This window comes from Geospiza fortis, unplaced genomic scaffold, assembly GCF_000277835.1.
Source record: "Geospiza fortis unplaced genomic scaffold, GeoFor_1.0 scaffold428, whole genome shotgun sequence".
NCBI classification, from domain to species: domain Eukaryota; kingdom Metazoa; phylum Chordata; class Aves; order Passeriformes; family Thraupidae; genus Geospiza; species Geospiza fortis.
The window spans coordinates 578,794-605,070 of NW_005054409.1; the positions used below are offsets into that span (position 1 = coordinate 578,794).

The 26,277-nt window shown below is 42.6% G+C and overlaps 1 protein-coding gene across 2 annotated transcripts in view; it reads left to right on the plus strand.

Annotated features, from left to right (window-relative positions):
- The window catches only part of CAMK1D (calcium/calmodulin dependent protein kinase ID), a 124,920-nt gene that overhangs the window by 60,301 nt on the left and 38,342 nt on the right, over positions 1-26,277 (plus strand). For both annotated transcript variants that reach the window (XM_031061309.1, XM_031061311.1), the window contains exon 3: positions 22,354-22,492. In XM_031061309.1, coding sequence (XP_030917169.1) covers positions 22,354-22,492 — 139 coding nt within the window. The remainder of the gene's footprint in view (positions 1-22,353; positions 22,493-26,277) is intronic.

Consider the following 26,277-nt stretch of genomic DNA (forward strand, 5'->3'; position numbering starts at 1 on the left):
CATTTTTTTTCAGGGAAAAGTAAATACCGGCTGCAGAAAATTCTGCTCGGCAAGGAATTCCAAAGAAAACTTTGGAGCTCATCTCTCCTGTGACATTAAGTTATGGTAATTTTAACATATTCTTTTGAATTTTAGAAGAGAGTAACATGTGCTCCATAAACAGACCAGAGTTGCCCAGTGGCAAGGAAGAAGTGTTTGTGGTTTGGATGTTGGTGATGGGGTTTCCAGATGCCCTCAGAAGGAGGAGGAGATCCTGGCAGGGTTTGTGATATAGCAGCAGTGGTGATTCCAATGTAGCTCACAGAGGATGAGCAGGAGAATTTGGGAAGCATCCCATTGGGTGCAAGACCTTTGGGAACAGCCACACTCTGAAAGGACAGCAAAGCTGAGGTTTCCATGGTGGTACTAGGTTTGAAACATCCACCTCAGAGAAGGTAGGAATAGTGTGAAAGGAAGAAAAGCATGAAAGAAAGGAAATTTTTATTATGAGTATGAGGACACACTTTCCTAGTAGTCGAAGTTCTCTGAATGAAATGAGAGCAGATCTGTCACTCAAAGCTGAGCAGTACAGAGAAGTGGAGAGCAATTCTGCAGCTCAGAGACAACAATTAAAAATTTGATGGAAAGAATGATGCAGGAGCTTTTCTCCCTGCTTCTGTCTAGTGTGGTTTGAAATTGCCTCTAATGCCAAGAAAATGAGAGCAGAAACTGGCTGATATTGCCAATGTACTGGGTCTGGTTCCCTGAGGTCTGTAATGGGCCATATAAAGAATTTCCTCCTAAAATTTTGCATAGTACGTTTTGTGTTTTATTGATGGAAAACTTGTGTCAAGCTGATACTCCTCTGGAGTAAAAATTTTCTGAGTAACATTTGTCTTCAGATTTTACCATTTAATAAATGGCTTTGTTCTGTTTTCCTTTTCCCAAATACGAGAATTCACCCTGTAAAAGAAAATTCTTTCAAGATCTAGTCTGAATATAGAAACTACTTTGTGCAAATCTGAATATAAACTTAAGAGAAGAGACCAACTAAACCTCTTGAGGATATTACATCAATCTCAAAGTTAATAAGGTGGAAGAGAATGCATTTTAGATTTTATATTAACTTCCTTCAGACTAAGAACCATTTTTTCCTTGCACTTCAGTTTCCATCTCATTAGTTTATTAATAATTAAACATCTGAAAAATAAAAGATATGTTATTTCTCATATAACATCAATCAATAGATTTCTAATTAACCAGCCTTAGAGCACTGAGAAGCAGTTGCTCCAGCAACTGTTTCTACTACCAGCAAATTTTAGTTGGAGAAATAGGGTTTCATTGTTTTTCTGTTCCAGAACTGAAACCAGAGGCCAGCTGAGATTTTTTTCTTTTAGCACAAGGGCCACATCTAAGGTGGCACCCTGGGAGTATCTCCAGCATCCTGGGCCCATGGATGTGCTCTAGGTGGATCCTGGTTGGTGGGGTGATGCATCCCATCCTCTTTTGGTTGAAAAACCTGAGAGGATGGACAGGGAAGGATCCATCCATGCTCCCAGCCTGACTGTGGGAATGCTGTGATGCTGAGAGGTTGGTAAGGCTCTAACCCATTGCTCTAACCCTGGAGATCTCACAAGCCCTGGAGTTCACAGATCAGAAAAACAGCAGAAGGTGATGTGAAACATTTGGAAGGGAAAAATATGCTGTAGGGCACAGAAGGAGCCTGTGGTGGTGTCAAAACAGAAAGACACAATTTTCAAAACCTAGCTTTGCCCATTTGCAGGCTGGAGCTGTATAACCAGCTACTCTCCAACACTTCTGAAATCTCCTGTGATTTGCTGGAAGAGAAGGTGTTAAAGGTACATTTCATCTTGTGATCCTGCAAATGCTTTCTGATGTAACTTTGTCCCCATAAATAACCCCCTACACATGGAATTGAGAATCACATTCTCATATTATAGCTCCTGATGTGCCAAGTGCCTCTGACTAAAGGGATCTCAGTCCATGGAAAATATCCCTAGAAAATCTTTCCAGACTGATCAGTGTGCTCTTTCACAGCCATTTAAAATAAATCTTTCCTGGCTAATAACTGGAAGGACAGCCCTGTGTATGGGGTGAAACTGCAGGAGCTCTTTAGCAGTCTCAAATTCTGCCTGCTAACGTGGTACTGAGGCTCCTCCTGTGGGGATCAGGGAGAAATACAAAGGATGAAAGTACTAGAAATAAGGAGAAAAAGTGGCTGAGGAAGGAAGAGAAACATGAACTAAACACTGAAGCATGAATGAATCACGCAATATCCCTGCCAAATGTATAAAACAAACCCAGTAGCTGTCCTCCTCTTTCTACAAAGCTCAGAAGATGATGTTTTGTTTCTAAGTAACTTTTCTCCTTTGTGCTTTTTGTTGGAAGCAGCAGCACCAATTCAGAATGAAATCAGGGTCCTGTTGGTTTGGGTCTTTTTACAGGCAAACACAGACAGGTGAATGGTGTGTGAGCTCCAGGAAAGCCATGGCATCCCAGAGTTCAGGTTTTACTGCCTTCCAGAAAGCAGCACAAAGTTCCTTTGGTGCAGCTCAGATGTGACTCCAACCACCTTTTCTGGAAATGACATCTGCTGTGTCCTCACAGAGAGGAAATACTGCCTGGTCACCATCTTTGCCCTTGGTTAACATTGGTTTTCCCTTGGTTAACACTTGGTGAACACTTCTCCACACTCCAGGGAGAGGTTTGCACAGTTACTAATCAGACCTACACAATGAAACTTGGCAAATTTGGGTTTTCTCGGTGTCCGCCAAAGCACAGGGATTAGTTTGTCATAGTTTGTCACTCAGTAGTGACAGTGGTGACCCTGATCCAGATTGGGATGTATCATGAGGGTAGATTTGGCACAGGAGTGGTATTGCACATCCACTCTGGCCCTGCCTGAACCATTTAGAAGGTTCAGATCTGGGAATAAAACTTGCAGAGGCCAGTCTGTACAACAAGAGAGAGGTAAGGACTAGGACTAGGCTGTGCAGGAATAGAGAGATAAGGGCCAAATGCCAGGAGGGACTTGGGCATCCCAAATGACATTTAGCTGCAGTAGAGGGGTTGACAATCAAACCTGTCATAATGAAGATACTCAGCTGTTGCCATCCCCGAGGCGGGGGGAAGCTCCCTAAGCAGCCTGTTGTTTTTTACTCCAGTCTCTGACCAGTAATGAGCTTGGCACTAACTTAATTAGCTAAATTACAAAGTTCTTCCTCTGCTGAGCCCTGGGCAAGGTGGGTTTGGCAGCCAGGCTCCTGCACTCCTAACACAGAGCTGGTGAGGTCCAGCACGAGGGGGAGCTGCAGGTTCTGCTGGTCCCAGATCCCTGTGCCAGGGGACAGTGCCAGGCTGGGACCCCCACCCTTCCCCCAGCAGCTCCTACAGTGGGGACCCACCCAGAGCCTGGTGATGGGGCTTTGATTCCCTCCTGGAACAAAAATGCCAGGGGAATGCCTGAACTAGCTTAATGCTTAATTTTACTATCTGAGCTTTTTCTCTTTCTTTTTTTCCTTCTTGTTTTCTGTATTCCCAAAGCCACAGATACAGTTCTCTTTCAAGATTCATGAAGTCATAGGGGAAAACAGTGAAGCTTTCTTAGAAACAAAAGATCAATTCCATAGAAATGCAACATAAGCTTAGTTAATACTTTTTTTTTACATCATAGGATGATTTTTGTGAAACTTTATGCCTCTTCTAATCTTGTGAAAATTATAAATCAGAGAGAAAACACATCACTAGTGCTTTGTGGACTGCTCACTTTTACAAATCAATGGCAAAAATATTTTCTGAAATTCTGTATGCTTAAATTTTACTTTCACACATCTTACTGTTCTTAATTTTTCTGCTTTTATGCTCTGGGGCAGACAACTTAGCTCTGCATCAGAGGAAGTCAAGAGCCCCAGAGATGAATTTTAATTAGAAGGCAATCAAACCACCAGATGGCTCTCTGATGTCTTAAATCTACACTTGGTTGAAATAAATTGACTTTTCTTAAAAACAGCACTACATTAAATTTTAAATAATGCCCCAAACCTGAAACAAAGTCGTTCTGCGTAGTTGTGAGAATAATTTGTAGACTCTGAGGCATTTGTCAGAGTGTTTTATTTGTTTAATAAAAAGCATTAATGTTTGAATTACTGGTTGCTTTTGCACTGTGCCCTGTGATATATTCCCAGTATGACTGCTGTTTGAAAATACGTTTAATGTTTGGGTTTAGTTGTACCAAATTACAGAAAATAAACAAAAAATAAGTTAATTGTTCCTCATTTTCAGTTTCAGTGTTGTGTTCATTATGAGGGCAGTGGCAGCTTTTGGTCTGAACCCCTAGCACTGTGAGATGGGTATTTCCCAAGTGGGGTGATGAGGGCAGGGGGACAAGGTGACCTCCCTAAATCTGAGGAGAGGTGGAGCACAGAGCATGAGCTCTGACCATCACCAGTACCCTAAACCAGGAGAGGAAACCTTCATCAGAGTGACAGGGCAGAGCAGCATGGCAGAGAGGAGACCTGGCGTGTCCATAATACCCCACTCACTGTATTGGGACCTGCTGAAATCACTCATATCCAGTTTTTCTAGGTGGTTACATTTGTCTTTCCCTGCAGCTGGGGCTCTACACAGAGTATTTGTGGGATCACATCTTTATTCTGTGTCCCATCTGTTGTCTGAGGACATTAGGGCCAAAATCAAAGTTTCTTTTTAGTCAGGGGATACAATGCCAGTGGACTGCAGGGATTCAAAGCTCAGCATCTCATACTGCTCTTTTCAGTATGGATATTGAAATTTACCATCTTGCCTTGGTTGGTAGTTCATGTGCCAGCATGGACCAGATGCAGCAGAACTGCACCATCCTGCCCCAGAGCTGCTGCCCTGCAGCATTTGCATCTGCTGCTGCAGGAGGGAATGTCCTGAACCATGGCTGACTGTTCAGCAGTGGGTTCAGCTGCTGTCTCTCTCTGTTTGGCAGCTCACTCTGAGTTGCTAAATGATCTACATTTTTGTGCCTATAAATAACGACGGCAGCAGAAATCGTGACTATTGTTGTGCCGTCTGTCTCTGGAGCAAGCCCAGTCTTGTGATCTCACTGCTCCACTGAGGAGCTGCTGCTTTTTTTCCCAGTCTCTGCATGGCATTTCAGCCTGATCTTTTGTGGGGGTCTTGATCTCAGGGTGCCCAAGAGGTCCAGTGCAGGAACCTGTGGGTGCCAGGTTGGGTCTAACACTGCAAGGACAACCTTATTGCAGCAGTAATGCCATTTTCTCTGCTGGTCCAGATTTGTGGTGGTGTCTGTGAGGGACATGCATGCCATCGCTGTGTGATGAACACACCATGGCTGTGTGATGAACACACCTTGGTTGTGTGATGAACACACCATGGTTGTGTGATGAACACACCTTGGTTGTGTGATGAACACACCATGGCTGCATGATGAACGCACCATGGTTTTGTGATGAACACACCATGGTTGGTGGTGAACACATCATGGTTTTGTGATGAACACACCATGGCTGTGTGATGAACACATCTGTTTGAGGCCCAGAACCTGAATCTCTTCTACTCGACCCAAGGGACGTCTGTACTTGCAAGCTGAGGTGTTTTGGGATATGGTTGTTATTCTACAACAAAATTGTTAGTCCATTATATTGTCAGTGTCTGCTTGAATCTGAAAACACTTATTAATTAATGTGTTCTTTCTCCTGAATGACCATGTCCTTAAAGATGCTGAACCATAGAAAAAATTGTAGTAATGCAGTTAGTGAGCTGTTAGCATCTTCCCATTATCATAATCATGTAATGAGACTGATGCTGAAAAAATAAATAGCTCGAGGCACTTTCCCAGCAGCCCTGTCCTGTTCACGTCTGTAAATAAACCCCTTGTCAGTGTCAGGTTCTGCATCTTTAAATAGGGTTTTAGGCAACTCTGAAACTCAAGTTCAGCTGGTATTGTGTCAGAACTTTCAGCCTTGGGACCACTGGGCTATCAGGCATTGCCTTGTGGGAGGGTTGGACACCTCTGCATTCAGGTGGCCCTTAAGGCAGGACCTTGCAGCACAACAATAAAAACAATTATAAAAAACCCCAGATCATATTAATATCAGCTCCATTTTTGCAATAAATAGTTTATTTTAATGGAGTATTTTACAGAGGTTCTTTTAATGTACTGGAATAGCACTGTAACAAAAAGCACTTTAACAAGGAGTTTCCAGCCTGGTGCCTAACAGCTGCAACAGGGGAAACATTTGGCATTTCTGTTTTCCTAACCTCCTGAGAACACACCAGTGAGATGCCTCTTAATTGAACCCTTAAACTTTTAATGCAGTCCCTGGACTGATATGCATTTGCCCTATGTTTTACTTAGCTGTTAAATGGTTGACTAAGGCCTTTACTTGGCCTATTAAACTGAATTGATGACATTTTAATATTGCACAGGGAATACCACAGGCCAAATAGAAAACAGACATCTGTGGCACTGAGACAGGTCAGTTCTGGCACTAGGCTGAGGACCTGGACCAGGGAGCTGAGCTCCTGCAAACCAGAGCAGCACAAATAACACAGCAAGAGCAGGAGAGCCTTTTCACCAGTGGCTTTGGATGTTCATACCTGGCTGTAACTCATTATTTAAGGGCTGCCTAGAGCACTTTATAAATCATCAGTGTGAAATCTGTTTTCCATACTGGTCTGTAACACATGATGAGAGTGAATGGCTCCTTCCATTGCATAAACACACCTGGTTTTCCTGCTGGAGGGACAGACACTCCAGCTGCAAGGCCAAAGACAGCACGGTGACTTTTCCTTTAGTTATGGAAGATGTGGACTAAGATTACCATCTCATAAAAACATGACAGGATGAACATATTTCTTGAAGGGATTAATCTGTCTCCCTACAAAGGTTAAGGGAACAACTGACATTCACTTTAATGGGCCCTGTTACTGCTCCATGACATTGGCATCAATCTGGCAGTCACGGTGCTGAGGAAGTGTTATGGTGCTGAGGGAATCTGCAGTTATTTTCTGAGAGGTGGAATATTTTCAGATGGAAGCATGGAAAACATCCTGTGGTTTAGGGCACTTTCCAAGTGTTGGATCTATTGACTTGATTCCCCTCTCCTCTCTTACATCTGGAACAGGGGTCAGAGCTTGTGCCCCAAGTCCTGGGAGCTTTGCTGCTCACAGTTGTCAGCCTGGACCTGCTGGCAGCAGCAGCACCTGGGTTATCCAAACTCTAATTCCCTCTCCAAGGACCTAAGTCCCTTTTCAGAGTCATCCTTCACTGGCTTGCCCAAGGCTGAAGAGGAAATGTGTGGCAGAGCAAAGGTTAAAGGCAGATCCCCAAGGAGAAGCTCTTGCCTTGGCCATGCCTCCGTGTTTGTACAGGAGTGCAGTGATCCTGAATATCTCACACCTCCCATCCACTGGCACCAGAATCCTGGGAGGAGTTGTGGGGTTGTGTGGTAGCTTTCATATTGTGAGTAGCAGATGTAAATACTACAGTAATAGTAATTTCTTTGCCATATCTGGTGTTAGTGAAACTTTGCTTGGTGCACAGGCAACCAAAGATTGATGGCAGAGCAGTCACAGCATGGAGCTGTGGATGTTTACTCTCTTAGCACTTTGTTTTGGTCTCTTCCTTTGGACCGGCAGAGTAGCAGGCCACTGTCTTGAATGCATTGGCTTAGGGAGACCCAGTGCCTGCTTGGCAGTGACTGGACTGAGAGCACTGACTTTTGAAACCTTTTTCTGTTTTCAATCTCTGAATCCCTCTCATGCAGAAGAGCAGTTGCTCTGAAAATTTTATTCTAATACTTGTGCATCAGTGTGCAGGCTCCAAGGTGGTGGGAAGCAGCAGCTTGACAAAAGTAAGGACCATAAAAAAGCTCTCTCGTGGGTTATACGCACATAGAGGGCATAGATTCTTTAAAAAAAGAGAAAAAAAAAGTTAAAAGAGTGGTATTCTTCAGGCATCATTTTTCAGATGCTATTGCCAAAATCTGGACACACAGGATTGCTGTGCAGGGCTGATGAGCCCTGTAGCCAAAGTCTGTATTTTATTTTTGTCCATGAATTTTTGCAATGTGCTTTGACTACTGTATTAGGAAAAAAAGCCCTATGTCCATCCATTTTATTAATTCCCTAATATTCTTAGTGTATAAATCGCACATCCCAGGGTTATATTTGCTAGATTATTTTTTAGGTTTGATCAGTTTGGGATGGAGGAGGAGGTTTTGATTTTAATTTTCACGTTTCTGTATTTTTAACATACACAGCAGATGCTTAGGAGCCAGGATTGGAGATACTGGGATACTCCAGGTCCTAGGAGTATCCCTACAAAATGGAAAAGGGAGATTACAAACTTCTTTTTTTCTAAATCACTAACATGAAATTATGAGGTCATGTAGTTTTTTCAGCGGGAATGCCCAGGATTTTAACAGATCCTATACTGACCAATGAAGTAGACAGCAATTAAATGTTCATGCCAAGGATTCCCTATGGGATGTACTGAGCTGTTGGGGTGGCAGTTCAGGCCAGCTCAGCATGAACCTTTGGATCTTCCAGAAGTGGGATAAGGCCCCAAAGGCCTTGTGCTGGCACACAGCTGCTCTGTGGCCGGTGTTCCTGGCAGAATTGTCCCTCCTGGAGCCGTGTCCTGCCCTGGGCCTCCCAGGAGCAGCGAGGCAGGGCTGGGAGAAGCAGTTCCATGGCTGGAGCCTGAAGCTGGTGCACTTTCACAGCTTGTGTTTCACTGGTGCTTGGGGCCTGCTCATGAATGGGATTTTACAGGGCAGTTTAAGTATGAAATGTGAAACATGGGGAAATTATATCCTTTACAATCCCCAGGGGGTAGGGCTGAAGGAGAACTTTGCACAGAGCATGGCTAACAGGAGGCATCAACAAGGTTTATTTAAGGCTTTGGGATAATCCTGCTGGATGCTTTGGAGGCTGGGGAACTTGAGGAGAATGAGGTCCATGTCTTTACTTTTTGCCCACTCTGCCTGGTGGTGGGGCTTACCAGGAGCTGCCTTTGGGGCGCCACTCTTGGGAAAGAGATTTTTAGGGTGCTGTTGTGTGGGATGGGCAGGAGTATCCCTGTGCCCTCCCCCAGCAGATGATCAAGGTGTTTGCTGTGAGACAGAGAAGTCTTTGAACAGCTCCCTGTTGGACCTTTGGTGCTGGTTGTAGCTCCCACAGATTTCTGCATGTGAAACAATCTGCTTAAGCTTTTCTCCATTTTCCCAGCTAACTTTGATTCTTTGTTGTATCAATCATGGGTTTACTTTTTACAAACATAAGCTTTTACAGCTTGTCACTAATCCATCCATTAAAAATTATTACAGAAATAGACAAGGCAATTGTAAAACAAACTCCTAAAATATTGAGCATGACCTAGGAGGATTGGCTTCTTGGCATCGATTCACTCTTCTGTCTTGAAAATAAAATTACTGTGGAGCTACTTGTGTTGATTAACAAAGAAATAGCTGGAGCCTTGCATTTTCTGTGTCAAGGAAAATGTAAAGTGTTAGAATAGATGGCAGCCTTGGAGCAATAATGTATAAATGGATATTTAAAATCTCTCCCCAGGCCAGGGGACAGTCCCAGTAAAAACCAGAATGCCTGGCAGTTGTCCAGCCTAGGTTGTTAAGACACAGCAGCAAATAGCTGCCATTAAAAATAACAGAATCATAAAATCTTCCCACTTTTTCTGTAGCCCTCATTATTAGCATGAGCATGAGCATGAGCATGTGTCTGTGTTCATCTCTGTGATTATATTCTTGGAAATTGTCTCTGTGATGAATTGATGATTTCCATTAGAAACATCTCCATGGCCTGGACTAAAACAGACACCAGCAAGACAATAATTGAAGAATTATTAAAATAAACCCTGGGGCACATTTGTGTTATGTAGGATGTTCTGGAAACCTTTTCTGTGAGCTCTGCTCCTAATAGATCTTTTAACAAATACTTGCCTTCCCAGAAGGTTGGAGTTTATCTCCTTCTAAAGGCAGTAAATTCAGCTATTGCACAGAATAAAAACAGTAAATCTGTGCCTGTGGTACCTGGTTTTAGTGCCAGGCAGCCAGCACAGGGTGTTGGCAGGATCTCCCTTTCTGCCCTCTTCGTGCCCAGCTGGTTTCCCTCATGATTTCCCAGCATTTTTGGAGGCTGTTCTCTCTGCTGGCCAGGTTTGTTTCATTTGCTGCTGGTGGTGCCTCATTCCTCCCATCTCTCCTGGGGATGCCATGGACAGCATTTCCTTGAGGAGCTCTCATCCCATGGCATTTGAAGAGCAGAAGTCACATGAGCCATCCTCTTTCACATGCCTGAATTCTGAGGGGTTTTTTGAGAGTATCGAGAATTAGGACCAGATGCTTTTTTAATTTTTTTTTTTAAGAAACTGCCTCTTTTGTACATCATAAATCTTCGCTCAAGGCCGTGAGAGAATATCTGTGCTGCCCGCCCTCCAGCCAAACCACAATAAATCAGCAGGTCCTGCTGGTTCCTGCTGTGCCTTATCTGTGCAAAGGGCTCAGCTTGGAAATGAGCTGCTGTTACTGGGAGAGGGCAGCTGACCATCTGCAAATGAACATGGAGCTTTAGTAGCCTGTGCTGTTCCTGGCCCCTCAGCAAGGCACAAGCAGCATCATGAACCCACTCACAGCCCGTGTGCATGGAGGGAGCTGGGAAGGAGTGGGTAATGGAAAAATTGGGGTTCATACATAGGTGAAAGCCTCAGGTGGGACACATCAAGCAGAGCTCAGCAATCATGGGTTGCAGTGGGGTTGGAGCAGTGGGATTTAGACCAGTGTGTTTGCCAGAAACTGCTTTTGACAGGTTTGGTTTGGCTCAGTGTGTGGCTCATCCTCACTCACCATGGCCTGTGCCTGCTATCCCCCTTTAGAGGGGACTGGGCAGGAGATAAATCAATTTATGGACAATCCTTAGGTTTCCAAAGTCACTACCTGTTTCTTCTGCTCTTTCAGTGACATTACAAAGTGCCCTCTTGAAACTGAATTTACTGGCTAAATATATAGTATTGCTCTTAACAGTCATGGAGGTTTCATTTAGCTGAGATTGCATCCAAGCTGTAAGAAATTAGATTGATGTGTCTCCACACCACTCAAAATTGCAGAAATTCACTCTTCGCTGTGGAAAACAAGAATATCTTGATTGAATGGCACAGTGAGATAAACTCACAAGATGAAGCAGAGTGATTAAATAATGTTGAGAAGTGAGCAATTGGAAACTGTATCTTCTGTTTAGGTTATATTTGATTCAATTCTGAAATGCAGGTACCTGGTACTGGTCAATATCCTGTCCAGGAACAGCTTGTTCATTATTGATGCATAGGTAAGTGAAGGTACTTAACAGGGTAATTTAACATTCCAAATGGAGAAGTGGAAATGAGCATCACTCAGCTTCTAGTTAGCTCTTCTCAGTGGATACCTTCTCAGGTGGCAGCTGAATATAACTTTTTCAGAGAGAAACTTCAGATAGAAGCAAAAAGAATGAGTCTACCAAGACCTAAATAGAGTGAAGTTTCTCTAATACAGCTAAAGACTCTGCAGGCAGTGTTGAAAGAATTCCAGTGACAGAGCATCCAAAATTATCATTGGAAAAAGACCTCAGTGTAATTAGTCAGTGTGTGTAATTAACTGCTGGACAAAGCAGACAAGGGATTAGTGGTATCTTCTAAGTCAAGCCTGTCTACACTGCTAAATGATAGTCTTTTGTCCAACCAGGAGCAATGGATCAGAGGCAAAAATTGTACTGTCTTTGTTTTGTCTGGGGTCAGATTAGATTATCACAAAGGCTTTAAAATCTATGAATATGTCATATTTGATTTTAAGTGAATGAATCAAAAGACTCCCTTAATGTAGGTATGCACATTCAGAACAGAGCTGAGTGAATAATTCAATAATTAATTTGATGAGTGCAAACATAAGAACATGAGTGCAGTTTTATTGGGTCATATCAAAGATTCATCTGTTCCAGGATGGCTCTTCAGATGACAAAGGCTTTTGTCTTAAATCCACCACCTGCTAATTCCATTAGGTCTCCCATTTCTTGTCTGTGGTGTGAAATAATTCTTTATATTTCCCTTGTCCATGCTCCACCCTTCTCATGAGTGGTTTAGTGGTGGACTTGGCAGTGCTGGGTTAATGGTCTGACCTGGTGATCTTAGAGGTCTTTTCCAGCCTAAATAATTCCATATTTCGGTGGATCTATGATTCTGTAGAGCGTTCTTCTCTGCCATCTCTTTTCTTTCTAAAACACATTCTCTGTGTTCACAGAGAAGCTCTCTGGTCCTGCTTGCTTTTCTTCTCTGTACTTCCCCAAGTTTCATTTATAGTTTTGGCCAAACCATCTTTCCATAAAGATCATCAAGGTGGGATTTGTCCAAATGAACACAGAAATGGACATTTCTGCTCCTCATACCCTAGACCTGCTCCCTCCCTTGTGCTGGCTGGAGGAGTGTGGTAGCACCCACACGGGTCCTCATTGTCTAGACTTGCAAGATTTGGTGGGATGAGCTTTGTCAAAAGTATTGAAAGTGGGAGTGTTCCATGAATGTTTAGGAGGACAAATTATTTTCTGTTTTGCACTCATTTTTCTCCTAAACCTTCTGCTTGATTTTTCATGGCCACAGAGTATTTCAGGGAATTGTCCTTGATAACTCCAACATGTATTTCAACTCCAATGTGTATTTCCTGATATTTATTTAAAAATGTGTATTCAAAAATAATTAATATAGAATAAAGTCATTTTTTTCCTTGTACTTGAGTTACCTGTACGTTTCTTAAGAAATACTTCATTGTAAGCAATTAGAATTCTGAAGTTTATCAATTTTCTGCAACTTCCTTGGCACTCAAAAGTTGGAGAGCATAATAATGACATTTTAAATGCATATATAGTTGTTGCAACAGTTTGATAAAACAAGATACCTATATAACTTAGAGTTAAATTGGTCTGTTTGGTTTTAATATTTAGCTCACAATTTATTGCTTCTACAAACTGCTTGGGAAGTTGATATTTGCAATAATATATCTTGACCAGTTGGCAGCATTTCTCCTTTTTTTTTGGTTCAAAATAAATTTTCCAGGGTTGTATTTCTCTAGGACAAAAGGATGGTTCAATGTTGTACATCCTATAGATAAGCTGAAAAAAAGTAGAATTTATATGAGATACAGGGGATATAAGGATCTTCAAAGCTCTTTCTGCACTGAGACGGGTATTAGTCAATACTATCTTTACATTGGCTATTTCTCTTATGACATCTGCCTGCAAACTTACTTGTGAGAAAGCAAGTGGAAAACAAGTCAGTCTCAGAAAAAGGAATATTCACCCCAAATTTCTATTAAATATATTTCACTGAAAATATAGGCTGTTTAAGCTCCAGTGGAGAGTGACTTTATTGCACTTTCCTGTGCTCCTTTCTGTTATTTAGTACAATTCTCAGTGCTGCATTCACCTTATATTTCAAAATTGTTTACTATCTATTCTGTAATTTACAGTATCCATTTTCAGTTGCATCAGTTTTAATTATTTTTAGGTCTGTTCTTCCTAGTTAATGTTGGCAGGACACCCAGGTTGGTTTCCATTGGAAAACAAGTCAAAAGGAAAATAAACCAAACCTATTAGTGCTGAAACATGACCTAGTTTTAAATTGTTGTCAGGTGAGGAATCTCCTCCAGATTTTAACTGTCCACTTATTTTATGGAGAGATGGAGGAATAAGACAGCAATTAGGAAACACATTGTTCCAACCTTCAGATACTGGAAAATGTATTTTGAGCAGTGGTTTGTCTACAGAGCTGTACTTCTCTGTTTCCTAGAAGCAAAGTGAAAAAGATTGAGGCAACAAGATATATATATATATATAGATATATATAGATATATATATATATATATATGTATATGTGTACACACACACAACGAGCAAGAGTGGACTGATTTACTGACATCCCACAAAAGGAAGTGAATAAACCAGCGATCAATTCCTTCTTTTCAAACTATGCTTTTGAGATATTTAATACATACTGTGTATTTTTTAATGACATTTTTTGAAATGCTGGTTTTTCCACTGGTGAATACATTGTTTGCAGGGATGTGGTGATATCAAACTGGTACAGATAAAAGCCACCACTTCTGGGTTGCAGCTTTGCCTTTCAATTTAATGCAGAACCATGAAGATAAACAGGCTGAAGTGCCAACCTCTGTCATAGAATCATGGAATGGTTTGGGTTGGAAGGGCCTTCAAAGGTCACCCAGTCCAACCCTCCTGCACTGAGCAGGAACAGCTTCACCTACAGGTTGCTCAGAGCCCTGTCCAACATGACCTTTGGTGTTCCCAGGGATCCACCACCAGTCTGGGCCAGTGTTTCACCACCTTCACCGGTCCTTTTCAAATGACAAGGAGCACACCTGAGTGTGATCCACTTGCTAATCCTGGGATGATTCCTTGATTCCTGTGGAGGTGCCAATCAAACTGTAGGAGCTCAGAAGAGTGGAAGAAAGGACGTGCCCATCTTCTGCACAGCATGGTGTTTGCAGACCTCAGCAGAGTGCTGGAAATGTGCAATTTTGATGTGATTATTTCTTAGGATTTGTCTGCATGGTGGTGTTTTCAGTGGAAGCACTGGTTTCTCTCCTGTGCCTCGTCACGATGGCAGCACTGAGGGAGTGTTGCTGTCACTGGCAGGTCCCACATCTCCTCCATGCTCCACTGCTTGGGGGGATGAGCACAGGGCAAGTGGGCTGCTGGCATTTAAAGGGCTGTCATAAGCTGTCACTCAGAACAATGTAATCACAAAAGACTTACAAACCTGATGTCCTTTGTCATTTGGCTGCCTTTGGTTCAGTCACACCTTTTACAGCTGATAGGGCATGGGGAAATTTTGAATATAATGTGTAATTTTTAAATGTGGAATAAAATTTTGAATAAAACAAGAGAGCATTGACCTTGAAGAATCATGGACCTTTAAGATCTCTGCAGTAGGGATTCTGTGAAAGAAAGTGCTGTCTCCAAAGATTTTAACTGCCAAACTGTATTACATCCCTGAGCAGAGCTTTCCAGAGCCTTGCCCCAGTGGAAACAGAGGTCTGTTCTCCAAGGCACAACCTCACTACAGCTGCTCAGCAAATGTCACATGAAACTTTCAATGCAGGAGGAAAACTGTTAGTTTGCTCAGTTTGGTTCAGAAAATGGCCACAGCATTTTTGCCCAATCGTTTCCCAAACAACCCCTCAGGGTGGGGAGCAGCCCTTTGGAGCAGCCATCATCACAGGGCTCAAAAACCAGAATAAAGACTGTGGCAATGTTGCTTTGCATTTTCTCTACACAACTTGGAAGGAGGTTGTAATGAGGTGGGATCTCTTCTCCCAGGAAACTGTTGATAGGACAAGATGAAATGGCCTCGTGTTGCACCAGGGAAGGTTTGGGTTGGATATGTGGAAAATTTTCTTAGCTCAAAGATTGGCAAGCACTGGAACAGGCTGTCCTGTGAAGTGGTGGAGTTGCCATCCCAAAAAGTGTTCAAAAAGGGAGTTGCAGTAGACCTTCAGGATATATTTTAGTGGGTATGGTGGTGGTTGGTCAAAGTTTGTGCTTGATGTTCTTGAAGGTCTTTTCCAGTCATTGAATAGCACTGTCAAAGGACAGGGTGCTAACATCTATCCATCCCTCCCTGCCATATGCACACACCTGCATTCTAGAAAAATAAGCCAAAACTAATCCTGTGTCCTCTCTTTGGTGGCCTTGGAGCATATATTTATGTTGCCAGCAGATTTTAAGCTGGGTGATTTAAAGATACAATTAGGAGGAAAAGTCCTCGCCTTTTTCAAGCTGTATATTTTATGATGTGCTGCAAATGAGAAAGCCAGGGCAGTTTTCTGACATATTTACTGAATAAAGCAAATCTCTGTAGGCCATACAGTAATTCTGTAGCAATATCTGTCCCTGCCTGATTAACACTCTAGATTATTGGTACAAGGAGAATTTTCATCACATACTTCTATTTGCAAGAGGTCAGACTAAATAATCATAATGTTCCTTTCTGGGTCTAAAATCTATTAATCTGTTTACTCATTTTCCTTTTATGTATTGCTTCATTTGAACAATGACATGAAAGTAGCCAATTTCTCTTTCCTTTCAAACATCACATTGGCCAGGTTTGCTTTCTGGTTCTCATGCATTTTTCACAATGCAGAGGAAGTTTAAAGCCAAATAGAAAACCCCTCAATTAAAAAACAAAATACATTTTAAGAACTGAATTATTTGTCTTAATAAGAATTCCTTTATTAGAGAAATGTAATACTCAAAGGCAGAACTTCTCAGGAACAGCCCCTTCAGTCTTATCTCCCCTCACACTTCAGCTTCATGCTGAGTTCTGTGCTGTTTCTGATTTATATTGTAGGAAACTGTGAATGTGTAACTTCTGATAGATAAGCTGCTCACAATTATAGGGTAATGCTCTTATTTAATTTACTTTTCATACTGTCCTGGGAGGCCTCCTGCTCCAATTTCTGAAACCAGTTGTTTAGCATCCCTAATGTGCAAGTTCAAACAGCATTAGTGAATCCCTAGGGATGTGTGTGCCTTTGCAGGGTGGTTCTTCTAACCCAGGATGATTTATGGTGCTTGGGTGACTTGTCCAGTGGAGAATGGATCATAACTTGAACTGCATGGAAGCATCAGGTGGACTGAACACCCTTCTGGAGGGAAAAGGCAACAAGCTCTGAATAGCTTTGCTTGGATTCTTCATGTAAATCCACCACTGATGAGTTCATCAATAAGACTCCTGATAAAAAGCAATTAAACTGTCAAGCAGTAAATGATCCAGAGCAATTCCAGCCTGTAGTACAAGAGAGGAAGAAAAGCATCGGTGTTTTGCCAAATGGCAAAGTCAACATGATATTTCAAAGGGTGTTATTTTTCAAGCTCCTAAAACAAGCAGAAAGGTTCCTACACTCAGTAACAGTGGGGGATGCAGGGGTGAAGAAATGAGAGGATTTATCTGTGCATACAGACAGTCCCACCAAGAAAAAGAAAGGGTAACACGAATACACTAATATGACTTATTTTTAATTCCAGTGTTTATTTGTCCTTTTATTTACATATTTATTCACCTGAAGGCTAAAATATGTGGGGATGTCCCCCTCCAGCAGCCCTGCTGAGGTGACAGTCTGGCAGGTACCTGGTACTGTGACCTGCAATGTGCAGGTGCAGGTTTCACTCTGCTGGCAAAAACACCAGAAATTCAGAGAGATGGGCTCTTGTTTTCTGTTTATGAGTTTAGGGGCCTTAAATTACAAGGGAGTTTTTGTTTGGTTCTCATTTTTCATCAAAGTACTTCTTTGAAACGTTGCACCTTCTGCTTTCCTGATGGTGCTGCAGAGGAATAGGATGCTTTGGAAAAAAGTTTGATAATGCCCTTTACCTGCAGCATGGGCTGTTTTCTTTTTGCCAGTTTGGTTCTTTCCTGATGAACTGATGGTGAAATGGGTTAATGTAAAGGGAAGGTGTAATATAATGTGTTTAAATAGTAATGTGTTTAAATAGTAATGTGTTTATGTGTTTAAGAATAGCCTGGATGTGGCACTCGGTGCCATGGTTTAGTTGAGGTGCTGGGGCATGGGTTGGACTCAATGATCTTGAGGGTCTCTTCCAACCCAGTTATTGTGGGAATTCTGTGAATTCTGTAATGCTGAAATGTTTCCTCATGTCTCACAAGTTACGTCTGTAAATTAGAAATTGCACAAATATGGAAACTGTAGCATCAAGGACTGACACCAATCTTTGAACACAGCCTGAGTATTTATTAGGTCACTGTTAGAGTGACCTCTCCTCTGCCTCTAATGAGCATTGCAAGGTCTTTCAGGGTCCTTTTTACTGTCTGAGCAGGGAGTTCAGCCAGCAGTGTACACACTGAGAGCCCAATTAACAAGGTAGCTCGTCTATGTACAAAACCATTGGTATTTTCAAAGTTTTTTGAAACCTGTCCTAAGCTGAGCCGCTCAGTGTGGCAGCTGGGAGTTTAGATCTGCATTTAAACATCAAACTGGGAAGAAGCAAACCCCCCAAATCCAGTCAGGAAAATAAAAGATTATAAATATAACTGTAGGAATTTATTGCAAACTCCATCACCAGCCTAGGTCCTCTGACAGATTTGTATCATCTGCATGATCAATACATGAAGTCTCCTTAATGAAACACTAGATCTGCAAGCTTTTATCTCAGGAAACCCAGGACACAGAGTGCAATCTGTGTTTCCCCAGTGGAATTGCTGATAATGTCTCTTTTATTATATGGTCAAATCATGTTCTCCTGTCCCTCCTCAAACTGGATAGTAATGGAATTACATCCTGTTGTTGTACCAGCAACAGTGTGGCCAGGAGGACCAGGGCAATGACTGCCCTCCTCCCCTCAAATCTTATTTCTTTTCACCTCAAATGTTTGTTCTGGCCTTTTTCATGTGACTAGTCAGTAATACGTACTCAAGACATGTAGTCTCAGGAAAAAGATGTATTAGGAGTTAAAGTATTCATATTTATGGCTGTTTGGTTGTATTTTTTTCATTCTAAATAAAATTATTCCTTCTGGTCACTGTTTTGAAATAGTTTCCTGTTGCTGGAAGGAGGCAAGGCATATTCTGGGGTGTCCATGTGCCATGGGGACACTTGGCTCAGCCCTTTCTCCAGGTGCTGGGCTTTTCCCAAGCTGCTTGGAGAACCAGGGAAAAGCCACAGCTCGGTGGTTGAGCCAGGACCAAGGGCTGGAGCCAGACATGTTCCATCCAGGCAGTCCCAGCAGGCACATCCATACAGAAGAGGCAGTTGTGGCTGCTTTGCTGAGTTTTGCCCAGCTCTGAGTCCCTGGGCAGGGCTGAAGCTGCCCTGGATCACAGTGTGACACTTGAGCTGCTCCAGAGTTAAATGCTTTTCAAGTACCTGAACTTGGCTGGTTGTCCTTTGACTTTTTCTTTGCTGGGAACCAAGATTGAAATCATCAGGGGGAAAAGGTTCCTTTTGCTGTTGTTTGTGTGTCCAGCTCCATGAGCCAGTGCCAGCTGCAAGACAGGAGCAGGCCTCTAATTTCCACTAATGAGAAATCCCTCCTACCCTCTCTTTCTGGACAGAAAATTCTGTCTTAAATTCCTTTAAAACAAAGACCTAATTCTGCTCTTACTGCCTGCAGTTTCAATTCTGCCTCAAAATTGCCATAGAGAGGGTAAAGCTGGATGGTGCCATTAAAAAGAAAATAATTATTCCGGAGCATTGAAGACTGGAACAAACTGCAGGAACACTTTATGAGTGCCCAGGTCTGCTCAGAAGAGATGCCAAGTCCCATCTCAGCAGGGCAGAGGGGGTTGGGATCAAGACCAGCCAACAGGCCACATCTCCACCATGATTTTAGAGCTCAGATGCTCTCCCACAGCTGGTTTGCTCCTGTCACAGCACTGACTTGTGTCAGTCCTTGGGTGCTGTGCAGGGAGCAGCATTCCCAATGACATTATGGTTGAGTTAACCCTATATTGGAGGAGAAAAGCCATAAGGACATAAGGTCCGTGTAGAAAGTAGCCATGGCCTTGGGTGCTGAGTTGAAGAGCATCCCAGGGAGGTGGAGATCAGCCAGGAATCTTGCCAACATCAGGGAGACTCTAGAGTGCAGATTGTAATGCACCATAACACAGAGTCACCACACTCAGAAATAGGAGCATGAGACCCTTGGCTCTCTGCATGGACCTGGGATGCTGTCAGCATTCTCAATAAGCAAGGGCCTGCAAATGTAAGGGCTGCTCCTCCTGAGTGCTTGGGTTAAGCTCTGGTTTGCAGTGCATCATTTAAGAGGTTGCAAATATTTTCCATGTGTTGAAATGAAATTATAAGCAGATTGAGTCTGGGTACAGTAGATCCACTGGACTAAATCTGACTAAGAAAAGCCTTCAGTTAAAGAATGAGGCTTAAGGAGGGGCAGGGAGTGGGCTGGCATGGAGGGCAATTCTGTCAATTTAGTGAAAAATATTTTGTGGAAATACACTCTGCAAAAATCAAAGGAGAGTTTCCTCATGCAGGAAAGCATGTGATGTAAATTGGTATCTACTAAAGCAGTCCATTGCCTGTAACAAAAGTAACTGTATGAAACTGCAAAACAGCACATGCTGCATTTTCATGGGGAAGTGTGCTGTATTCTGGGATATTAATTACTGTGTGGGCTCAATTTTCAGTGCAATCAATCCACAGGAAACAAAGGGACTGCAAGGGAAATATAAAAAGACAGTCAGCTAATAGGAGCCATATTCAATAAAATTGTATCTGCCTTCGGTGAACAGTGAGGGTGAGGTGAGTCTGTTCTCCCTTGGCAGGGCACAGGATGGGCTGGGCCAAGAGGGGCTTGGAGCAACACTCTGTGTATTTGCACATATGTATGTATAAATATGTGTATGTGAGAAATACAACCCCTGTTTTGAGAAACTAGGAAAGAATTAGGGGATTTAATTCAGGCTGCTGGTGGACTTCAGACCCTGGGTGAACTTCACCTTTCCTGCAGTTTCAATATAGTGCCAGTATGTCAGTAAGCTGTTTGTTTTGTGTGCCTAGCACTTAATAGAAGGATTATCTGGTTTCTTTCTTGTGAGGTTTCCAGGGTTGCTTTTCGTTTTCGAAGCTGAATGTGTTCATTTTTAGTGGTAGCATTCTCTCCCATTCAGGCTCCAAACTTCCCTAGGAAGTGACTTCATGTTATTATTCAAGCAGATTATTGCCTGGAGTGGCTGAATTACCTAGTGTTTGTGTAATGGTAAGCTCTCAGTCCATATGCATTTAATGACTGTAATCATTTGTTATTTTCCCTTTATTAGGTTTGTTTTTAAAGAAAGTTTTACTGTGCTATTTATGATATGCTAAGTGGTGCAACTTGCTGAAGAAACATTTCACATACATTTTATTTTTTAATAGGTTTTGCTTGCTAAAATGGAAATCTTTTATTTACCCTAGTAGGGCAGTTTTTTGCTGACAGTTTTATTATTTCAATTACTCAGACATTTCTTTCCTCTTTTGTTTCCTCAGATACTCCTCCATGGAGTTTTAATGTGCCATTCTTTATTTAAAATTGGGTTCAGAACGTGTTATTTCTAGCAAGGCAGGGGAAAAGTGCAGTACAGCAGACATTAAATAGTGGGATGTCAAGGTTTTATTTTCTTTCCTCTTTGAGTTGTGGAATCCTTTCCTCATTTGTGTCATCTGGTGATGAATTGCACTGATAATCTGTGTTCCTCATCAATAACTGTCTCCTACCAGTGCCAGGCAGAGGCTATGCTCTGCCTAAAGAGCTTATGGCTGCAGATAAATATGAGCATACATGTGTGAGTAAAGGAGGGGACCTCTGAGAGCATTTAAAATTGTCAGAGGTGCAGGCTACTTTAACAAAATAATGCTCTATGGGTAGTGGCAGCAACTCCTGAATCCATTTCATTCGCTAGTGGGGAAAGAATGGGAGCATTCCTCCAGGGAAATCCCAAGCCTTGGTCAGTGGAGTGAAAAGTGAACCCCAAGGGATCATAAAAGGGGAGAGCTTTACAGCCTAAGTGGGCCAGCACCAGCAGATGGAACTGCCTATGCAAAGTTGTCTGGGATGAGACAGCGTGGAAAGCAGGGCCTGCTCCCCTGGCTCTTGCTGGGCTATGATGGTGATTCCCTCTGCAAGTGCTAGAGAGTCTTTGACCACTCCCTGATGTGTGATGGGTTTTCCATTCTAGCCTGACCAGCCCTTGGAGAAAATCAAACTCAATTCATAGAACCATAGGATAAGCTGAGTTGGAAGGGACCCATCAGGATCATTGAGTCCAACTGGCCCTGCACAGGACACCCAATCACACCCTGTGCCTGAGAGCATTGTCCAAATGCTTTTGGACTATGTCAGGCTCAGTGCTGTGACCTGGGGAGCCTGTTCCAGTGCCCAGCCACCCTCTGGGTGAAGAACCTTTTTCTGATATGCAACTTAAACCTCCCCTGACTCAGCTTCAGGCCAGTCTCTTGGGTCCTGACACTGGGCACAGGAGAAGTGACTGGTGCCTGTCGCTGCACTGCCCCTCATGAGGATGTTGAAGAGCACAATGAGGTCTCCCCTCCAGGCTCACCAGACCAAGTGACCTCAGCCCCTACACATAAAACTTCCCATTCCAGACCCTTCCCCATCCTTGTGGCCCTCCTTGGGATGATGGGGGAGCTCCAGAGCTGCAGGCAGATCTGCTCTGGCTGCCTGTGTCTAGTGCATGGCCTTGACCACCCTTTAATGATACAGAAAGGGCATTACAAAGCACATCCTCACTCTTCTGCTTCCCGCTGTGTTTTCCAGAGTGTCGGGGGGAGAGCTCTTTGACCGCATTGTGGAGAAGGGCTTCTACACGGAGAAGGATGCCAGCACGCTGATCCGGCAGGTCCTGGACGCTGTGTACTACCTGCACCGTATGGGCATCGTGCACAGGGACCTCAAGGTACAGCCACAGCACCACTCTGGCCCCTGGGCAGCATCAGTGGAGGCTGTGTAATTGTGTGAGCCTAAGAAACACGTGAAGTTTGTTCATTGTGAAGAACAAACAATGGAGGTTGTGTAATTGTGTGTGCCCTGGGACTTGCTGTTCCAGTAAGGTGGTGCCACAGGAGAGATGCTCCAAAGCCTCCTGGAAACCTTCCCCCCAAGGATTCCCCTGACTGGGAGACTCCTAAAAAGTTCTGTGCCAGGATTGAGAGATGAGTAGGATTTGGTTTTTTCAGTCTTCAGGTTGTTGCTTATTTTTCTCTTATCAAAACTTCAGGATGCCATCTACATATCAGACTTAGCGTACAAAGAAAAGGCACCAAAAGTCACAAGACACACAGGTTCAAGGTCTTTTAAAGCTATTTTGCCCAATTAGCTCTCAGAATCTATTTTATTTCTACCTCTCTATGAATAACTAATTATTTGTCTGTTCGTGCAACATCTGAATTGTGGTTCTTTCTCACCAATCACTCTGCTACCAACACTGCAGAAAATGGAGTAGATGAGGAACAAGGAGATCAAACAACGCCCAAAATCCTCCATCTTGTCTTCTATCTAATTCCATACTAAAATCCCCAGAACTCTAAGTTTGTCACCCTGTGATAAACTACACTGCTGTTTCCCACACTCGTAGATTCCAGTTCATCCTAAAGTCTTGGAAGCTTTCTCCATGGACAAAGGTTAAAAGCAGTGTTCTCCTGGGGATCAGGACTTCTCAGGACAGGCAGAGAAATATTCCCTGTGCCCTGGGTTCCAGCACCCATGGAACTGGTTTTAATGAGGACTCTGCAGTCACGGCAGTTAGAGTGGGAGCTTTGCACATAGGATGTGAGGGAAAGCTATTGAGACCCATAATGTTACAATAAGGCAGAAATCCAATTATTGTATTTGCAGGGAATGCCCCAATGAAGGCAGGAATGATGCATCTGACTCCATGTTCTCAGAAGGCTAATTTATTACTTTATGATATTATATTATATTAAAGAATACTATACTATACTAAAGAATACAGAAAAGATACTTACAGAATGCTAAAAAGATAATAATGAAAACTCCTGACTCTCTCCAGAGTCGCAAACCAGCTTGGCCCCAGTTGGCCAATGAGTGAAAACAACTCACAGCAGAATCCAATGAAACAATCATCTGTGGGTAAACAATCTCCAAACACATTCCACATGTGAGTACAGCACAGGAGAAGCAAAAGAGATAAGAATTGTTTTCTTTTTCTCTGAGGCTTCTCAACTTCCCAGGAGAAAACCCTGGGCGAAGGGATTTTTTCAGAGAATGTGAATGCCATACCCCATCTCAGCTGAGGTGTGTTCACTGCTAGAAAGATTTTTGCAGGTTTGCTGTGCTAGATTTACTTAATAATAACTGGTAACGGTAGTGGGGGAAAGTTGAGTGATTTCCTATCATTTGGAGCAGTGCTTTTGCTAACAGCAAGGGTTCTTCTAAGGACCATTGTGTGCCAATGTGATATTTAGATTATTTTCCTTTCAGCTGCACCATATTGTCACATCTAAACCTCTCAGCTTTTCAGGTATAAAAACTCGCTAAACATTGTTGTTTTAATGTTTTCTTCCAGTATCTTAAATGCCATTAAGACAAGCAGAAAGGCTTGGATTTGTTTAGTGTTTTAAGTAATAAATGAGCAGAGGATACTAGAAAAATACACAAATTTCAAAAGAAAACCGTGGGTTCAGCTCCTGAGCTAGTGGATTCTGCCAAAGTTTACTGCCAGAAATGAAGACTTCAGTGATGGAAATAACATCTCTGGCTATGTTTTGGAGGGATGCTCCAAACAGGAGTTTCCTTGGATGTTGAGGTAGAGCTTGTATTTTCCCTCTGTGAAGAGAGTGGAATTTGGCTACATGTTACAAGCCTTATATAAGCCTTATAAAAAGGTTTAATGAACACTAATAGAGTCAAGAGGCTCTGCAGTCCAGTCCAGACAGTCCCAAATAATGGGTTTCCTGTAAGGAGGCACTGGTTAGACTTCCATCTCCTACAGTCTCCACATCTTGCCCTCAGCTCCTGTTCATTTCCTGCCCTTATGCTGAAGTACATAGAAACATTCTCATATTTATAAGAGCTCCACAGAATTCCAGTATGGAAGTGCTGTATTTTAACATGACCATCTTGCTCCCAAATTCAACTTTTAGGAAACAACTTCAGGCTTCTTTCTGCCACCAGCATTTTTGGAGTGAGGTCCAAGACCTATTAATTCAGATATTCCATTGTACAAGGTCTTGTTATTTTTGTATTTATAATCTAAAGCAGGTTATACCTCTCATTTTAAAAAATAATCTTATTTTAAAGTTCCTGTCGTAAAATATGGGGTCTGGTGATTTGGGAATTAAGTTCAGGTACAAATTACTTTCAGAGTTTATGTAAGGCCAAGCTGAATTTAGATCAAACCAACCTTCTCCAGTGGTATTTTGTAGCAAAGAGAAGCTCTTTTTCTCTTTCTCTCTTTTGTTTGCAGATCTTTGTCAGTATCATGTCAATTGTCAAAATGACTCATAAAATGCAGTATGTGAGGAACACCTGCTGTGAATTTCTGTTAGCAAAAACATACCATGATGAGAAGAACAGCGATATAAGAAGACTTTTTATGATTTCAAAATATCAAAACAAGTTTAAGGTTCAAAATGAAACTCTGGGGAAGAATCCACTCTACAAAAACACAACCCATGAAACATCCATAACAATTATTTATTGTAATTATTTGTTTATTCAGATATCAAAATAGGACTTGCTGCAGTTAGTAAAAGCAGGTCTGGGCTCCAAGTCTCTAATCTAAGTAATGCAAGAGCAGATCAGAAGAGATGGCAGCAGGTGATGTCTGGGGGAACTCCAGGATGCACAAAAGGAGTGAAAGGTTCAAGCAGCTCCACTTGGTACAGAGCCACCTTGTTAATGCTTTTTGAATTAACCAGCTTGAGGAAACAGAATTCTTTTAAACAAGTTTGACTTTTAAATGTGTGGATTTCTTGGCCTCACTAAATGTATGTGGGAACCTGAGGTGAGTTATCAGAAATTGTTAGGAAATAACTGCTTTTCCCTTAATTCCAAGTCTACCAACCCCTCAGCAGATCACAAGAGCTGTAGTAAAAATTAGGAGTGACTCCAGCCTAGGGCAGAGCATGGCATGAAACTGTAGTCCCTACAAGAGTCTCAACACTATAAAGTCCAATTAAAGTACTGGAGTTGCAAGTTATCATGAGAAAGAACCATAAATGGTACAACTGCATATTTATTTTTAGGAACAAAATCATTTCCCTTTTTACCTCAGCCCTGCTGTCCCATGGATGAAGCCATCTCCTGGTGCTGGGGCTGGGGAGCAGGAATGGCTTTAACCTCCTGAATGGGGACATCACCTCCAGCACTCCTTCGTCCCCCCTTCCCCAGAGCAGATGGATGCTGGTGCTGCTGAACTGCAGTTTCTCCTCCTCACAAATCCAAGCTTGGCTGTGTCCCAGGGAGTCTGAGGATGTTGTGTGGCTGCAGCTGCTCCTCACCATTCCCTGGAGCACACAGCAGGCTGTGTCAGCATTTGTGCCAGCTTTGGGCAAAAGACTCCACCGAGGCTATCTGGAAACATTGGGTACCTGTAGGAGGACAGAATATAAGAAAATAAAGATAATGTAGAAAGTAATGTTACCCCTAAGGAGTTGCAGCTGGGCCAGTTATCAAAGATTAGGAATAGGCCTGACTTTAGCAGGCCACAGCTGTAAACAA